The sequence below is a fragment of the Ascaphus truei genome, chromosome 23 (assembly GCF_040206685.1).
Source record: "Ascaphus truei isolate aAscTru1 chromosome 23, aAscTru1.hap1, whole genome shotgun sequence".
Taxonomy (NCBI): Eukaryota; Metazoa; Chordata; class Amphibia; order Anura; family Ascaphidae; genus Ascaphus; species Ascaphus truei.
The window spans coordinates 6,840,986-6,859,612 of NC_134505.1; the positions used below are offsets into that span (position 1 = coordinate 6,840,986).

Consider the following 18,627-nt stretch of genomic DNA (forward strand, 5'->3'; position numbering starts at 1 on the left):
TGGGGGAGAATCCGCTACGGACCCTCCGATTGGGCTTTGGGGAGCCCCTTCTAGGCATGGGCTTCCTCAATATGAATCATTAGAGCAGTGTTTCCCAACTCCAGTCCTCCGGGAACCCCAACAGGTCAGGTCTTAAGGATATCCCTGCTCCAGCACAGGTGGCTCAATCAGTGGCTCAGTCATTTTGACTGAGCCACCTGTGCTGGAGCAGGGATATCCTTGAGACCTGACCTGTTGGGGTTCCCTGAGGACTGGAGTTGGGAAACACTGCATTAGAGTAACGTGGAGCCGTTCCTGGTGACGATATCCGAGTAGGTCACTCCCTAATTATAAAACAACAAAGGGATTCTTTACCTTATCCTAGACGCGTATATATATATATATATATATATATATATATATACTGAACACACATACACTATTCACAGTGAGGTCCCCTCTCTTTGACTCCTTCAGGGGCTTGCCTTCCAGAAACTTCTCACTATACATATTCTATGATATCACTATCACCAGGTAGAAGTGGGTGGGGCTTAGCTTCGGCTTAGACATGTGACACCAAGTGATGGGGGAATGACTGTGTGGGCCACACAGTTAACCCTCTAGGGCCATAGTAATCCCAGGGGGGGGGGGTTAAATGTCTAAAATACAGGTGTGTCCCTGGAGGTCGGGACCCGGTTCAAGAGGAGATTATATTTGAAAGCAGGCATGTACCTGTCCACCTCATGCAGCCGGCAAGGTCTTAACCCGAGGCCCCCCAATTGCTTGCTCCAGCGCCTCTCCCTGTCCCCCAGATGGTTGGGGACCGTGTGCGCTGATAAATACTGCCCCGCTCCCATGCTGGTTACTGATTCCCGGTGTAAGAGGAGGAGCGGGGCTGGATTAATCGTCGCTCGGCATTAAGAGGCTGACTGGAGAAGCTCTGACCAGCAACATCCCGTCTTTCTGTGCCCCAGAAGGGAGAGGGGTAATGTGTTACCCTTTTAAGGGCTCAAGGCCCCTTTAAGGATTACCATGTTGCCCCCCTTACTGGTGTACTTATCCAGTGGCGTAGCCAGATATTCGTAGGCCCCCGGGCAAAACAAATTTCGGGGCCCGATTTTAATATTAATACTGACTGCCATTTTCTTCTCCCTGATCCTCCCTCATAATCATCTCTCCCTCTCATCATTTCTCCCCATTACCAGCTCTCCTCGTCACCAGCTCTGCCCCTCATATTCACCATCACTATCTCTCCCCCTTCTCACCATGTCCAGCTCTCCCCCTCCTCGCCATCTCCTGCTCTCCCCCTCCTCGCCATCTCCTGCTCTCCCCCTCCTCGCCATCTCCTGCTCTCCCCCTCCTCGCCATCTCCTGCTCTCCCCCTCCTCGCCATCTCCTGCTCTCCCCCTCCTCGCCATCTCCTGCTCTCCCCCTCCTCGCCATCTCCTGCTCTCCCCCTCCTCGCCATCTCCTGCTCTCCCCCTCCTCGCCATCTCCTGCTCTCCCCCTCCTCGCCATCTCCTGCTCTCCCCCTCCTCGCCATCTCCTGCTCTCCCCCTCCTCGCCATCTCCTGCTCTCCCCCTCCTCGCCATCTCCTGCTCTCCCCCTCCTCGCCATCTTCTGCTCTCCCCCTCCTCGCCATCACCAGCTCTCCCTCTCCTCGCCATCTCCTGCTCTCCCCCTCCTCGCCATCTCCTGCTCCCCCTCCTCGCCATCTCCTGCTCTCCCCCTCCTCGCCATCTCCTGCTCTCCCCCTCCTCGCCATTTCCTGCTCTCCCCCTCCTCGCCATCACCAGCTCTCCCTCTCCTCAACATCACCAGCTCTCCCCCTCAACATCACCAGCTCTCCCCCTCATCTCTCTCCTCCCCCATGCCTACCTGTGGGTGGTAATAGAGACAGGCAGGGGGAGATGGTATGCGGCGGCGGCGGCGGCCCCCGCCGTTAAGCAGAGGATAAGCCGGCAGAGGAATCAGCAGCTGTTACACAGGCAGAGCGGGACGGCCGGGGACGAGCGCGCTCTCCAGTCTGATCCAAAAGTCTTTCTTGCTTCCGATATCTGCTGCAAGAGCGCGCTCCTCCCCGGCGGTCCCGCTCTGCATGTGTAACAGCTGCTGATTCCTCTGCCGGCTTATCCTCTGCTTAACACCAGGGCCCCGCCGCCGCCACATACCATCTCCCCCCCGTCTGTCTGAAGAAAGATGGGCACCCGACGGGTGGTGGGAGAGCGGGCCCCCGGACTTTGCCCGGGCTATAGCTACGCCCCTGTACCTATCTGTGTCTCTCGATCTTTCTATTGGTATCTCTCCATCTGCCCCTCAATCTACAGCACAGATATTACATAGTTACATAGTTACATAGTTACATAGTAGATGAGGTTGAAAAAAGACATACATACATCAAGTTCAACCTATGCTAAATTTAGAGAACAGATACCTTATCCTGTACCTATACTTCCTTATTGATCAGAGGAAGGAAACAAACAAAACAAAAAAAACAATGTTATATCATCCAATGATATCTGAGGGGAAAAATACATTCCTTCCTGACTCCCAGAATTGGCAATCGGAAATTTTCTCCACGCAGAAGACCAAGTAGGTGAGAAGGTACCGTTCTTCTTGCAGCGTCCCAGTCGCTCCACACGTGTCCCCAGGCAGCCCTGGAACGGGGGTCTTGGAGAAAAGAAGCGGGGAGCGCACCAGAGGTTCATGGGATATTTCAGTGGGTTTAAGCGTCCGGTCAGGACGAGATATCCCGTGAACATCTATAGGTCTTCCTATACCGATGGCATCTTTCTGCCCTGTTGGCTCTAAGGGTACAATGCTCTTGAGGTCTTGGCATACACCGGGCGTCGGCGGAATGGGACCTTTGGTCGTGGCCTTCTCGCTGAGACCAAATCTCCACCGGCGTTAGGCCACAGAGGGATGCTTCGCCACGGTTAATTTAAGGGTTCATTTAGTGTAAAAGGTTGAGCTTTTTAGGGTAAAGGTGTCACAGGAGACCAGAATTTAACACGTCACTTTTCGTAGACGACATCTTGTCTACAAATACCAATCCACCGACATCCCTCCCAACCCTCTTTAATGAATTAGATATATTCCCAAATCACTCAGGCTTTAAAATGAATAACGAAAAAGCAGAAGCATTGGATATGAATATTTCCCAGACTCAAGTAAAGCTCCTATCCTTACATTTTTGTTTCAAGTGGAGATCCCACTCTCTTTATATATCTAGGGACATTTCTTACTATCTCTCCAGATATACAAAGTTGCAAACAACACCGCCAATGTATAATCTATATTAAAATAAATAATCGTAGTGGTGTAGGGGAGAAAAACGAATGCCTGTAAATTCCTACAATCTGACTGGTATCAGACAAATCTCCCATTACAGCACGGGAGTTAAAGCTGCAGAGCAAGCAATATCCTATGTTTTTTTTTTTAAATAAAAATCAGTTCTGTACTATGAGAAAATATTTGTAGCATGTTTTTTTTAAACAACTCTGACATTTTTAATGTATTATAATGTAACAGGCATTTTGTGTCTATAGCAACCCTTTACAAAGTCACATCCCCTTCCTCTTCTGAAACAGGCTCTGGCACACCCCTTTTTGAGCCCCGCCCTCTCTAGCAGTGCACCAATTATTTCTAGTGACTGCCTGTTCACATGATCTCCCCCACAGAACTTTGCATCTTTGGTCCTCTTCTGCTGCACTGACAGCCATTTAGTGAACCCCCGAGCCGAATCTACGCCGATCGATCGGCAATTTAGCCAACTAATCATTGTGTGGATTGTATTAATGCACATATTAGAGGGGAAAAAATAAAATGAATAAAAAGACGGCAGCTGTAAACCAGACGGACCTTCCGATTGGCGTTCCCCCGGATAACCGCTGCAGTGGCATCCTTTGAATTAGATTTTTTTTTGGAGCCTATGGATTTCTCATTTGCCGAATAACCGCTGAAGCGATTTCTAAAACTGGAGTCTAAAAAAGATCCTACCAAAGGGGAGTACTATGTTTTTTGGATTTTTACAAACGTTGGAATGGACCAGAAGGGCCCATACCCGGAAACATTAACATTGCACCCCTTTTTCGATTTATTTGTCCATTTTATTTTTTTCGGTTATATATTTTGGACTTCGCCTTGTTATATTAGGCATCTTACCCCTTTTCTCTGGGATTACCTTAACTCGTGCTGTTTGTTTGCATGGTTTTCTTTTTGAGATGTCTATTTCTGTGTATCCACATTTTGTATTAAGTAAATAAATGTACACTTGACTATTTCAACAGAGTCGGTATACTTGTTAAGTGTGAGTGCGGGGAATGTAATTGTGTTTATCTCTCCGGATATGATGTACCCTGCCTTCATTAATACCCTGAAAAAAAAGCACATTGAGGAAGGCCCCAGAAACCATACATCGTGGATTGGCAGCGTTCATTCTGTAAAGATGAATCTGCTACCACAGATCTTATATCTGTTCCCTACTCTCCCGTGTCCCAATAAAAAGAGAGGATTTTCAGGACATCCGCAAACAATTCTCGAAGTTTACCTGGTATGACACCCGCGAGTCTGTAGTGTAATATATCAACCCCCTAGCAGTGGTGGTCGGGTCTTACCAAATCTATTCAGCTATTATAAAGCAGCCAACGTATCTATTGGCACGCCTCGGATAATGATGCGTGGAGATGGAGTCAGTGGCTGTTAACCTTGGCAAGCTAGACATGGTCTTATGGTAGCCCAAACACCATAGACCGGTACTGAAAATCCCCCGGTTATCGGTTTGCCACTCTCTAAAATTATGGGACTCCACCAAATGGCCGAACGGGACCGGTACCAATCCCTGTATGAAACCCAGACTTCACTCCGGATCCGTCACCTCGGAGCTGGAGGTTTGGAGGTTCTTGGGGGGGGGGGGGGGGGTCTCCAGAGTATCACACTTATGGGCAGACAGAAACCTGAAACTGTTTGACTCGCTCATACAAGGGCTGCCTCAACTGGACCTGGATAGACCAAGGATGGCCAACTCCCGTCCTCAAGACCCACCCCAACCTCTCAGGTTTAAAGGAAAACCCTGCTTCAGTACAGGTGGCTAAATCGCTGCCTGTTTCAGCCCAGGTGGCTCAATCAGTCCCTGCTTCTGCATAGCCGGCTTAATCAGTGGCTCACCTGTGCTGTAGCTGGGGTATCCTTAAAACCTGACCTGCTGGGGGGGCTTGAGGACTTGAGTTGAGAACCCCCTGAGCTAAGACATGGAAGAGGTTGGATTTCCTCTAGGTTATCCCTTTTGTGCGATATCACTATGCGCTGGACAGGAGTTTGAGTGGGCAAAGCCCCCTCTCTCCCCTCCTTATCGGCTCTATAATGGACGGGTAAGCTAAAGGTTGAGTAAACGTTGCCCCCCCCCCCCTATGAGAAAGAAAATCTTTCCCCCCCCCCTATGAAAAGAGAAATCTTACTTTCCAAAGGAAACAAAAAAAGCCAAATATTTTCTTAAAGTCCGACGCTAATTTGTCTAAGGAAGATAATGGCTGTGGGGGTGTTTTTAAATAGGTTTTTTTTTTTTGCAGACGAATCGGGATTGAACGCATTGAAACTATTTGATACGTGGTAACCTAAACATGAACAGAAACCCAGGCGCTTCTCAGCGGGTGGGCGGACATTCGCCAGCATATGATAATATCTACGTTACATGAGGAACGCCAGACGCCATATATTTTTATCCATTGAACAAAGGCAAGTTTATTGCTTACCGGACCTTACACTAAATGCGGTTACTCTCCGTACACATTCTGCTCTCCTCTAACATTCAACGCGTGTCCTATTCAGCTTGTTGCTTGGTGTTAGTGATCCATCAAGTGTTTTGCGCAGTCGCGTGTTTCTACCGTGCGCAGCTAATTAATTGTGGCAGGGTTAGTGTGGTAATCAATGATCAAAATACGGCAGCGGTACAGGGGCTTCCTTCGCGCCCCTGCGGACGTCTTTCTCACGTCATCCGAACCAAACGTCTGCGGTGCGGCTAAAATTTGGCATACCGGGCTTTTCAAATCGAGGAAGGCCCGGCGGTTTAAAACATCGCTGTGTCTAGCACGACGGGTCAAGAAATGTCACCCGTCCGTTATATTTGAACCCGGTGCTAGAGCGGTTAAAAGCAGAGATTTGCAGAGCGACATAATAGCTACGGTTTCTGTCCCCCCGCAAACGCAATAAATTATTCACGTTCCAAAGAGTTCATGCGGGGGGGGGGGGGGGGGGGAGGAACGGAAGATGAACTCGGATCGTTAAAAAAAAAATTATATATATATCATATAAACAATAATTCAACCGATAACTGCACAAATATATAAATAAGCTGATTTGAAAACCAAACTGGCAACTTTGTCATGTAAAATGCATCTCCGACACCTTTTTGTATCCTAAAATAGCTAACAAAAGCCTAGAGCAGGGGGCGCTCCACTCCACTCCTCAAGACCCCCCCCACCAGGTCAGGATTGAAAGATATCCCTGCTTCAGCACAGGTGGCCCAAACAGTGGCTCCGTCAAAGATATCTAGGGCAAAGATATCCCTGTGCTGAAGCTGGGATATCTTTCAAACCTGACCTGGTAGGGGGGTGGTGGTCTTGAGGACTGGAGTCTTTGACTGAGCCGCCTGTGCTGAAGCGGGGATATCCTGAAAACATGACCTGTTGGGTTTTTTTATTTTGAGGACTAGAGCGGTACAGGAGTGGTCTTTTTATCTGCGGATTCTCGAAAACAGATTATTTCGAGAGGAGCGTTACATTTTGATCCCCTTCGTAAATATCTTAAAAACGGGCCAAATACAACAGCTGGGTCTGCGCAGACATAGATCCTGGTTACACGTAAATTAGCTCGGGAGCATGTCGATTTGATAACGAACATGGTTTGCCAACAACAAAAAAACCCCTTAAAATTATAATTGTTTTCTTTAAATCACTAATTTGGAAGTGGGGGTTTTTTTTTCTCTTCTCTCTTTTCTTCCTGAGCTCAGACACTCGCCGAGCTTCGGGGATTCTGAATTAATAAATAGATCAATCGCTTAAAATTAATTTGTTACATGAATAGCGGATTACAGTGTGCGCACGCAGGGCGCCTTAAATATCACAATCGTCAATCAACATACTCTTCCATTCATTATCTGCCCGTTTTCCGTCGCCAACGCCTTAGCTGGAAGAAATAACGGGGAGGTGTTTTTCCCATCGGGAGAGTTGAATCGTGTAATTAGTGTGAAGGATTTCATTTGATTCGTTTGCTGTCTCCACTCTTCCAGCGAAGGGTCCTTTTTTTTTTACTGCTGCGTCCCCCCAAACTGGGGATACTGGGCAGACTGGCAAGGCAGCAAAACAAACGTAACATCTGATAACTGATAGGTACCTCCTTTACAGGGCTACTTCAAGTGGTGTTTTCTCGGAGGAGATGGAGGTACGTACGTAAGCGTATTTAGCATTATTATACAGACATGGGTAGAGACATCGCTGACCGCTGCTTATATGACCTTTGTGTCGAAAGGCCATCTGATCGCCGGCCGGTCAGAGACGCTCTAACTCACTTCATTCGGAAACATAAGAACTCAAAACAAAAAAAACGGAAATAAATAAAATGCTAGCAATGTGTGAGAGCAAAGGATATGGAGACGTCGTACAACAGTTCATCTCGATGTATCGGCATATCCCGGTTCTTTGCCGCGGGCACTCTCCGTGAAGCCGTTAGACCTTGTCGTGCGGCTTGGCGATGGTCTGCAGAACGCGGTCCAGGTCCGCAGCCGTCTTGGGCAGGGTCATCTGCAGAGCGCACCACAGGGCCGTGCGAGCCTTGCGGGTGGCTACGGACATCTCTCGGATGGACGACGCCAGGGCAAAGACATCTGGGGCAAAACAAATGCCAGCAAAGGGACTTTACGTTCCTGTCTATTTCTGCGGGGCCAAGAGACTTAGAAGGGGGGTCTAGGAGTGACCGGATGGGCAAAAAGCCTGCGAGAAACAGAGCGTGGCAAAGGGGAGGGAGAGAGCGCGTGACTGAGGGTGAGAGGAAGAGAGCGCGAGACAGAGCCTGGCAAAGAGGAGGGAGAGAGAGTGAAAGAGAGGAAGAGAGCGCGAGACAGAGCCTGGCAAAGAGGAGGGAGAGAGAGTGAAAGAGAGGAAGAGAGCGCGAGACAGAGCCTGGCAAAGAGGAGGGAGAGAGAGTGAAAGAGAGGAAGAGAGCGCGAGACAGAGCCTGGCAAAGAGGAGGGAGAGAGCGTGAGCGCGAGAGGAAGAGAGCGCGAGACAGAGCCTGGCAAAGGGGAGGGAGAGAGCGCGTGACTGAGGGTGAGAGGAAGAGAGCGCGAGACAGAGCCTGGCAAACAGGAGGGAGAGAGCGCGTGACTGAGGGTGAGAGGAAGAGAGCGCGAGACAGAGCCTGGCAAAGAGGAGGGAGAGAGCGTGAGCGCATGAGAGAGGAAGAGAGCGCGAGACAGAGCCTGGCAAAGGGGAGGGAGAGAGCGCGTGACTGAGGGTGAGAGGAAGAGAGCACGAGACAGAGCCTGGCAAAGAGGGAGAGAGCGTGAGCACGTGAGAGAGAGGAAGAGAGCACGAGACAGAGCCTGGCAAAGAGGGAGAGAGCGTGAGCACGTGAGAGAGGAAGAGAGCACGAGACAGAGCCTGGCAAAGAGGGAGAGAGCGTGAGCACGTGAGAGAGGAAGAGAGCACGAGACAGAGCCTGGCAAAGGGGAGGGAGAGAGTGCGAGACAGAGCCTGGCAAAGAGGAGGGAGAGAGCGCGAGACAGAGCCTGGCAAAGAGGAGGGAGAGAGCGTGAGCGCGAGAGGAAGAGAGCGCGAGACAGAGCCTGGCAAAGGGGAGGGAGAGAGCGCGTGACTGAGGGTGAGAGGAAGAGAGCGCGAGACAGAGCCTGGCAAAGAGGAGGGAGAGAGCGCGTGACTGAGGGTGAGAGGAAGAGAGCGCGAGACAGAGCCTGGCAAAGAGGAGGGAGAGAGCGCGTGACTGAGGGTGAGAGGAAGAGAGCACGAGACAGAGCCTGGCAAAGAGGGAGAGAGCGTGAGCACGTGAGAGAGAGGAAGAGAGCACGAGACAGAGCCTGGCAAAGAGGGAGAGAGCGTGAGCACGTGAGAGAGGAAGAGAGCACGAGACAGAGCCTGGCAAAGAGGGAGAGAGCGTGAGCACGTGAGAGAGAGGAAGAGAGCACGAGACAGAGCCTGGCAAAGGGGAGGGAGAGAGTGCGAGACAGAGCCTGGCAAAGAGGAGGGAGAGAGCATGAGCGCGTGAGAGAGAGGAAGAAGGCAGTTTCCCTGCATCAATAACACAATTAATATATTCCACTAATTGAGATCCTTATTGTTTTATTAGAGGTTACAGGGGCTCTCTGTGGCTACTCCAGCCATGTCACTAATAAACACGGAGGAGGCAGCTGAGGGGCCCGTCTGCTCGCTGATCCCAAACACTCTCTTAGAATCCCTCGCTGATCCCACACACTCTCTCAGAATCCCTCGCTGATCCCAAACACTCTTAGAATCCCTCGCTGATCCCACTCTTAGAATCCCTCGCTGATCCCACACTCTCTCAGAATCCCTCGCTGATCCCAAACACTCTCTCAGAATCCCTCGCTGATCCCAAATACTCTCAGAATCCCTCGCTGATCCCAAATACTCTCAAGAATTCCTCGCTGATCACAAACCCACTCAGAATCCCTCGCTGATCCCAAACACTCTCTCAGAATCCCTCGCTGATCCCAAACACTCTCTCAGAATCCCTCGCTGATCCCAAACTCTCAGAATCCCTCGCTGATCCCAAACACTCTCTCAGAATTCCTTGCTGATCCCAAACACTCTCTTAGAACCCTTCGCTGATCCCAATCTCTCAGAATCCCTCGCTGATCCCAAACACTCTCACTAATAAATCTCCCCCGCCCTTCCTTAGCGTCTGCACCTCTGTCATCCTGGCATCGGGGCGCTCCTTGTCTCTGGCGATTTGACGCGTTGATGACCTCGTCCTTCCGGCGAGCCTGCACAATGTGAATCGCCTCCAGCTGCCGGTCGAGCGCCGTGCAGATGTTTGCGTGGAGAGGGGAGCTGCGGAAACGCTCCATTTTCCCCAGCAGCGTCACAACCTTTCGGGAAGAAATGATCACACCAGGGCTGTGTCACGTGATATATATACATATATATAGAGTACCGCCCCTTTACACAGCGATTAGCCGTGATATTATACAACACAAAATACAGGCAGGAAAAAATGCAGATGCGCATAAACACTGCGGGAAAGTCCTTGCACCATAGAACTTACAATCTATGTGGCGTGTTGGGAGACGTTCGGAGACAAAAGGCGTATATGGAAGTGCACATTTTATAGGGCAACGTGAAGTGAGGCACGCGGTCACGTTACAGCGCTGTGCAAATGCTTCATTGTAAGTTACTTTTTAGGTAGGTCTTAAAGGGAAGGGGGTACCCCTGGTAAAGTCTATAATGGGGGACCCCAGGCAGTATAGTGGGGTCCTGAGTCCGTGTGGGGATTGCGCACTTAGTAAGACCCCAAACTGCACCATAGTGTGGGGGGTATTGCTGTGACTTACAGCAAGAGCATCCCACAATGCTTTGCAGCTGCAAGGCATTGTGGGGCGTGACTTTGAAAGCTCCCTCAATAAGTGACAGCTATACCCCCCATTGTTGCCTGCACACAGAGGGGCAGTTTGGGGGATTATTAAGCATGTGTTCCCCCCACGCGCTCAGGACACTATATACTGCCTGGGATCAGTCACACAGTTTGGGGGATTATTAAGCGTGTGTTCCCCCCACGCGCTCAGGACACTATATACTGCCTGGGATCGGGCACACAGTTTGGGGGATTATTAAGCGTGTGTTCCCCCCACGCGCTCAGGACACTATATACTGCCTGGGATCGGGCACACTGTTTGGGGGATTATTAAGCGTGTGTTCCCCCCACGTGCTCAGGACACTATATACTGCCTGGGATCAGTCACACAGTTTGGGGGATTATTAAGCGTGTGATCCCCCCACATGCTCAGGACACTATATACTGCCTGGGATTGGGCACACAGTTTGGGGGATTATTAAGCGTGTGTTCCCCCCACGTGCTCAGGACACTATATACTGCCTGGGATCGGTCACACAGTTTGGGGGATTATTAAGCGTGTGTTCCCCCCACGTGCTCAGGACACTATATACTGCCTGGGATCAGTCACACAGTTTGGGGGATTATTAAGCGTGTGATCCCCCCACATGCTCAGGACACTATATACTGCCTGGGATCGGTCACACAGTTTGGGGGATTATTAAGCGTGTGTTCCCCCCACACTCAGGACACTATATACTGCCTGGGATCGGTCACACAGTTTGGGGGATTATTAAGCGTGTGTCCGTCCTCGTGCTCAGGACACTATATACTGCCTGGGATCGGTCACACAGTTTGGGGGATTATTAAGCGTGTTCCCCCCACGCGCTCAGGACACTATATACTGCCTGGGATCAGTCACACAGATTGGGGGATTATTAAGCGTGTGTTCCCCCCACGCGCTCAGGACACTATATACTGCCTGGGATCAGGCACACAGTTTGGGGGATTATTAAGCATGTGTTCCCCCCACGCGCTCAGGACACTATATACTGCCTGGGATCAGTCACACAGTTTGGGGGATTATTAAGCGTGTGTTCCCCCCACGCGCTCAGGACACTATATACTGCCTGGGATCGGGCACACAGTTTGGGGGATTATTAAGCGTGTGTTCCCCCCACGCGCTCAGGACACTATATACTGCCTGGGATCGGGCACACTGTTTGGGGGATTATTAAGCGTGTGTTCCCCCCACGTGCTCAGGACACTATATACTGCCTGGGATCAGTCACACAGTTTGGGGGATTATTAAGCGTGTGATCCCCCCACATGCTCAGGACACTATATACTGCCTGGGATTGGGCACACAGTTTGGGGGATTATTAAGCGTGTGTTCCCCCCACGTGCTCAGGACACTATATACTGCCTGGGATCGGTCACACAGTTTGGGGGATTATTAAGCGTGTGTTCCCCCCACGTGCTCAGGACACTATATACTGCCTGGGATCAGTCACACAGTTTGGGGGATTATTAAGCGTGTGATCCCCCCACATGCTCAGGACACTATATACTGCCTGGGATCGGTCACACAGTTTGGGGGATTATTAAGCGTGTGTTCCCCCCACACTCAGGACACTATATACTGCCTGGGATCGGTCACACAGTTTGGGGGATTATTAAGCGTGTGTCCGTCCTCGTGCTCAGGACACTATATACTGCCTGGGATCGGTCACACAGTTTGGGGGATTATTAAGCGTGTTCCCCCCACGCGCTCAGGACACTATATACTGCCTGGGATCAGTCACACAGATTGGGGGATTATTAAGCGTGTGTTCCCCCCACGCGCTCAGGACACTATATACTGCCTGGGATCAGTCACACAGTTTGGGGGATTATTAAGCGTGTGTTCCCCCCACGCGCTCAGGACACTATATACTGCCTGGGATCAGTCACACAGTTTGGGGGATTATTAAGCGTGTGTCCCCCACAAACTCAGGACACTATATACTGTCTGGGATCGGTCACACAGTTTGGGGGATTATTAAGCGTGTGTTCCCCCCACGTGCTCAGGACACTATATACTGCCTGGGATCGGTCACACAGTTTGGGGGATTATTAAGCGTGTGTTCCCCCCCACGTGCTCAGGACACTATATACTGCCTGGGATCGGGTACACAGTTTGGGGGATTATTAAGCGTGTGTCCCCCACAAACTCAGGACACTATATACTGCCTGGGATCGGTCACACAGTTTGGGGGATTATTAAGCGTGTGTTCCCCCCCACGTGCTCAGGACACTATATACTGCCTGGGATCGGTCACACAGTTTGGGGGATTATTAAGCGTGTGTTCCCCCCACGCGCTCAGGACACTATATACTGCCTGGGATCGGTCACACAGTTTGGGGGATTATTAAGCGTGTTTTCCCCCCCACGCGCTCAGGACACTATATACTGCCTGGGATCGGTCACACAGTTTGGGGGATTATTAAGCGTGTGTTCCCCCCACACGCTCAGGACACTATATACTGCCTGGGATCAGTCACACAGTTTGGGGGATTATTAAGCGTGTGTTCCCTCCACGCGCTCAGGACACTATATACTGCCTGGGATCGGTCACACAGTTTGGGGGATTATTAAGCGTGTGTTCCCCCCCACGTGCTCAGGACACTATATACTGCCTGGGATCAGTCACACAGTTTGGGGGATTATTAAGCGTGTGTTCCCACCCCACGCGCTCAGGACACTATATACTGCCTGGGATCGGTCACACAGTTTGGGGGATTATTAAGCGTGTGTTCCCCCCCCACGTGCTCAGGACACTATAAACTGCCTGGGATCGGTCACACAGTTTGGGGGATTATTAAGCGTGTGTTCCCCCCCACGCGCTCAGGACACTATATACTGCCTGGGATCGGTCACACAGTTTGGGGGATTATTAAGCGTGTGTTCCCCCCCACGTGCTCAGGACACTATAAACTGCCTGGGATCGGTCACACAGTTTGGGGGATTATTAAGCGTGTGTTCCCCCCACGCGCTCAGGACACTATATACTGCCTGGGATCGGGCACACAGTTTGGGGGATTAGTAAGCGTGTGTTCCCCCCACATGCTCAGGGCATTATATATTGCCTGGGATCAGGCACACAGTTTGGGGGATTATTAAGCGTGTGTTCCCCCCCACGCGCTCAGGACACTATATACTGCCTGGGATCGGGCACACAGTTTGGGGGATTATTAAGCGTGTGTTCCCCCCACGTGCTCAGGACACTATATACTGCCTGGGATCAGTCACACAGTTTGGGGGATTATTAAGCATGTGTTCCCCCCACGTGCTCAGGACACTATATACTGCCTGGGATCGGTCACACAGTTTGGGGGATTATTAAGCGTGTGTTCCCCCCACGTGCTCAGGACACTATATACTGCCTGGGATCGGGCACACAGTTTGGGGGATTATTAAGCGTGTGTCCCCCCACGCGCTCAGGACACTATATACTGCCTGGGATCGGTCACACAGTTTGGGGGATTATTAAGCGTGTGTTCCCCCCACACGCTCAGGACACTATATACTGCCTGGGATCGGTCACACAGTTTTGGGGATCATTAAGCGTGTGTTCCCCCCACGCGCTCAGGACACTATATACATCCTGGGATCGGTCACACAGTTTGGGGGATTATTAAGCGTGTGTTCCTCCCACGCGCTCAGGACACTATATACTGCCTGGGATCGGTCACACAGTTTGGGGGATTATTAAGCGTGTGTTCCCCCCACGCGCTCAGGACACTATATACTGCCTGGGATCGGGCACATAGTTTGGGGGATTATTAAGCGTGTGTTCCCCCCACGCGCTCAGGACACTATATACTGCCTGGGATCAGTCACACAGTTTGGGGGATTATGAAGCGTGTGTTCCCCCACGCGCTCAGGACACTATATACTGCCTGGGATCGGCACACAGTTTGGGGGATTATTGAGCGTGTGTTCCCCCCACGCGCTCAGGACACTATATACTGCCTGGGATCGGGCACATAGTTTGGGGGATTATTAAGCGTGTGTTCCCCCCACGCGCTCAGGACACTATATACTGCCTGGGATCGGCACACAGTTTGGGGGATTATTAAGCGTGTGTTCCCCCCACACTCAGGACACTATATACTGCCTGGGATCAGTCACACAGTTTGGGGGATTATTAAGCGTGAGTTCCCCCCACACGCTCAGGACACTATATACTGCCTGGGATCGGCACACAGTTTGGGGGATTATTGAGCGTGTGTTCCCCCCACGCGCTCAGGACACTATATACTGCCTGGGATCGGGCACATAGTTTGGGGGATTATTAAGCGTGTGCTCCCCCCACGCGCTCAGGACACTATATACTGCCTGGGATCAGTCACACAGTTTGGGGGATTATTAAGCATGTGTTCCCCCCACGTGCTCAGGACACTATATACTGCCTGGGATCGGGCACACAGTTTGGGGGATTATTAAGCATGTGTTCCCCCCACGTGCTCAGGACACTATATACTGCCTGGGATCGGTCACACAGTTTGGGGGATTATTAAGCGTGCGTTCCCCCCACGAGCTCAGGACGCTATATACTGCCTGGGATCGGGCACGCAGTTTGGGGGATTATTAAGCGTGTGTCCCCCCCACGTGCTCAGGACACTATATACTGCCTGGGATCGGGCACACAGTTTGGGGGATTATTAAGCGTGTGTTCCCTCCACGCGATCAGGACACTATATACTGCCTGGGATCGGGCACACAGTTTGGGGGATTATTAAGCGTGTGTCCCCCCCACGTGCTCAGGACACTATATACTGCCTGGGATCGGGCACACAGTTTGGGGGATTATTAAGCGTGTGTGTCCCCCACGCGCTCAGGACACTATATACTGCCTGGGATCGGGCACACAGTTTGGGGGATTATTAAGCGTGTGTTCCCCCCCACACGCTCAGGACACTATATACTGCCTGGGATCGGTCACACAGTTTGGGGGATTATTAAGCATGTGTTCCCCCCACGCGCTCAGGACACTATATACTGCCTGGCATCGGGCACACAGTATGGGGGATTATTAAGCGTGTGTTCCCCCCATGCGCCCAGGACACTATATACTGCCTGGGATCGGTCACACAGTTTGGGGGATTATTAAGCATGTGTTCCCCCCACGCGCTCAGGACACTATATACTGCCTGGCATCGGGCACACAGTATGGGGGATTATTAAGCGTGTGTTCCCCCCATGCGCCCAGGACACTATATACTGCCTGGGATCGGGCACACAGTATGGGGGATTATTAAGCGTGTGTTCCCCCCATGCACTCAGGACACTATATACTGCCTGGTGTCTCCCGGGGCTCCCGCGCCCCTCATTCGCAAAGTGTGGCGTCAAATGGCGCGCAGGGTCATTTGACGGCGTGTTGCTGTGACAATGCGCGTGTGACGTCACGCCGAATGACCCCGCTGTGTAATTTGACGCCACGTTGCCATGGAGACGCGTCCAGACGCCGGGTGAATCTCGGTTAGTTGAGGTTACAGGGGGCTCACGCGACCCCCCCCCCCATTTCATTTTAATGCCTTGGGGAAGAGCGCGGGACCTCTGCAGCCGCCCGCGCCCCCCAGTTTGCGCACCCCTGCCGTAAATGACCATTACCACTTGGTTTGTACTACTAGGTATAAAGCAGGTGGTCTCTCCTGCGTTGATTTCATCTCCGGGGACCCCCCGCCCCCCGAGATACTAAACCTCGGAAGGTGCTGCCGGTAGCTGCTGCGGCCGGGCATGCAATATGGCGGTTTCAAGGTCCGGTGGGCCAATAGGAAGGCGAGCCGTCACCCCTGGCTGCTGCCTATCGGCCTGCGTGGCGCCTTTAAAATGCAGGGATAGCGGCAGCAGCTTTAGGTCATTATACCTCAAATCGCCAGCGGCGTCGCGAGGCCGAAAAACAAAACAAAACAACAATTGAAGCAAACATACGTGTAGCGGCGTGTGCGCCGCCTGGAGCAGCAGGGCGGCTGACTCTTGAAGAGATTTCCAAAGTAGGTTTTGGGCCGGCGACGGACGCGTCACGTTCAGCCAATGAGGGCGAACCGCTCACGGCCACGCCCCCGCGTCTCCTCTCACTACCGAGGCTCCTCTATCAAGATGCCGCTCGGCGGCAGCGCAGGGTGACGTCACCGGATCGCGCTGCCGCTCGGCGGCATCTGGTATTATCGAGACCTTACATGGAAGTATCTCGGGGAGCAGGGGGGTCCGTGGAGATGAAATGACCGTGGTTGGCCTGACAGTCTGCCTCGTACAGTGCGAGAGACCCCCTCTCTGGGAACCTATCGCAGGCTCAGGACCCCCTCTCTGGGAACCTATCACAGGCTCAGGACCCCCTCTCTGGGGACCTATCGCAGGCTCAGGACCCCCTCTCTGGGAACCTATCACAGGCTCAGGACCCCCTCTCTGGGAACCTATCGCAGGCTCAGGACCCCCTCTCTGGGAACCTATCGCAGGCTCAGGACCCCCTCTCTGGGAACCTATCACAGGCTCAGGACCCCCTCTCTGGGGACCTATCGCAGGCTCAGGACCCCCTCTCTGGGAACCTATCACAGGCCCAGGACCCCCTCTCTGGGAACCTATCACAGGCTCAGGACCCCCTCTCTGGGAACCTATCACAGGCTCAGGAACCCCTCTCTGGGAATCTATCACAGGCTCAGGACCCCCTCTCTGGGGACCTATCGCAGGCTCAGGACCCCCTCTCTGGGAATCTATCGCAGGCTCAGGACCTACCTGTTTACCCAGGCATTTAATGAATGACCACAACCTGTCCGGCATTTAATAGCTACAGCACCTCCCAATCCTGCATTGTAACTTTCTGTGTGTTTGGTCTCTTATACAGCACCGCTCCCTCCTGCATTGTATGTTTCCTTCTGTCTGGTCTCGTTTACCACCGTCAATGTTTTCTTTTAATCCCCTTTGTGCTTCTCACCAGGGGAGGGGGAAGCCTCTGACTTCTCGGTGACAGCGATGGTCACAAATACTACAACATAATCACACCCCGGGGCACTTTCTTCTAAACCGGATCTGCATCTCCCCCGGGTGGTGCTCATTACTCACGGCGAGGCTGCCGCAGCGACGCTAACATCTCCGCACAAATTGGCGAACGCGCCGACTGCAAAAATAAGCAAACGGCGGCTTACTCGGGCCTGCTCGCGCAGCTGGTCCACGATGAGGCGGTCGACCCGGGAAGGATTGGCCGTGAGCCGCGGGATCGGGGTGTTGTTGGTGCTGGTCACCTTCTTCCCCGGATAATTCTTCACCAGGACGGATTCTGTCTAATAAGAGCAGAAATATATATATATATATAGTCACACAAAAGGAAATTCATTTAAAGACCCATCCTGTTTCCCGAGATACGTGCCTTGGCAGGTGACCCCTGTAGCCACTCCGGCTGGGAACGCAATAGGGAGGTTTAAAGGTCCCGCGTCCCGATTAGGAAGCGGAGACGTCGCCCCATTGGACGGCGCTATGTGGGGCTGTTAAACTGCGCAGAGATAGCAACATCACCATCTCGGGGAGAGAAGGGGGTCACCGCAGCTGACATTACCGTGATTCATCGCCTCCTTCAAATATTGGGGGGGGGGGGGAACGACATTTTATTTAAAGGTTCAGGTCCTTTAAAAGGAGTCTGTCCATGCTGCACCGAGGTACACCCGTCCCATCGGCAGACAGTGAAATAACAGCGGCATTGTCCACAGTGAAAGTGCGCCATAAAATCTGTGAGAGTAACAGCTGCCGCTGACCGTCTGTTAGTGATCCAGGTCCTGAGCGCTTTATATACCTGCTCTCCAGCACACCATAATAACCCACGGACGAGTCCTCACGGGTCACCCTGAATACTGATAGGCACGTGACCCAACTATCTCCCCCTCAGCGTACCTGGCACTTCTCTCCTTATATCCACCCCCCAGAAACCTGCTGATAGCGCCACGGTTCCACATCGCATCCGCTCGCTCTTCTCTGTCCCAATTACCCCCCCCCCCCCCACCCTTAAAGGATCAATTTACCCAGAATCCCTCAC

At 52.1% G+C, this 18,627-nt stretch overlaps 1 protein-coding gene across 1 annotated transcript in view; it reads right to left on the minus strand.

Moving 5' to 3' along the window:
• Positions 1 to 5,682: 5,682 nt before the first annotated feature.
• Positions 5,683 to 18,627, minus strand: part of MEIOC (meiosis specific with coiled-coil domain) — a 30,613-nt gene continuing 17,668 nt past the window's right edge. Inside the window, exons 6-8 of the mRNA XM_075580385.1 lie at positions 17,747 to 17,881; positions 9,917 to 10,097; positions 5,683 to 7,859 (exon numbers count right to left, since the gene is read on the minus strand). Of these exons, the coding sequence (XP_075436500.1) occupies positions 7,702 to 7,859; positions 9,917 to 10,097; positions 17,747 to 17,881 (474 nt within the window). The 3' untranslated portion in view covers positions 5,683 to 7,701. The remainder of the gene's footprint in view (positions 7,860 to 9,916; positions 10,098 to 17,746; positions 17,882 to 18,627) is intronic.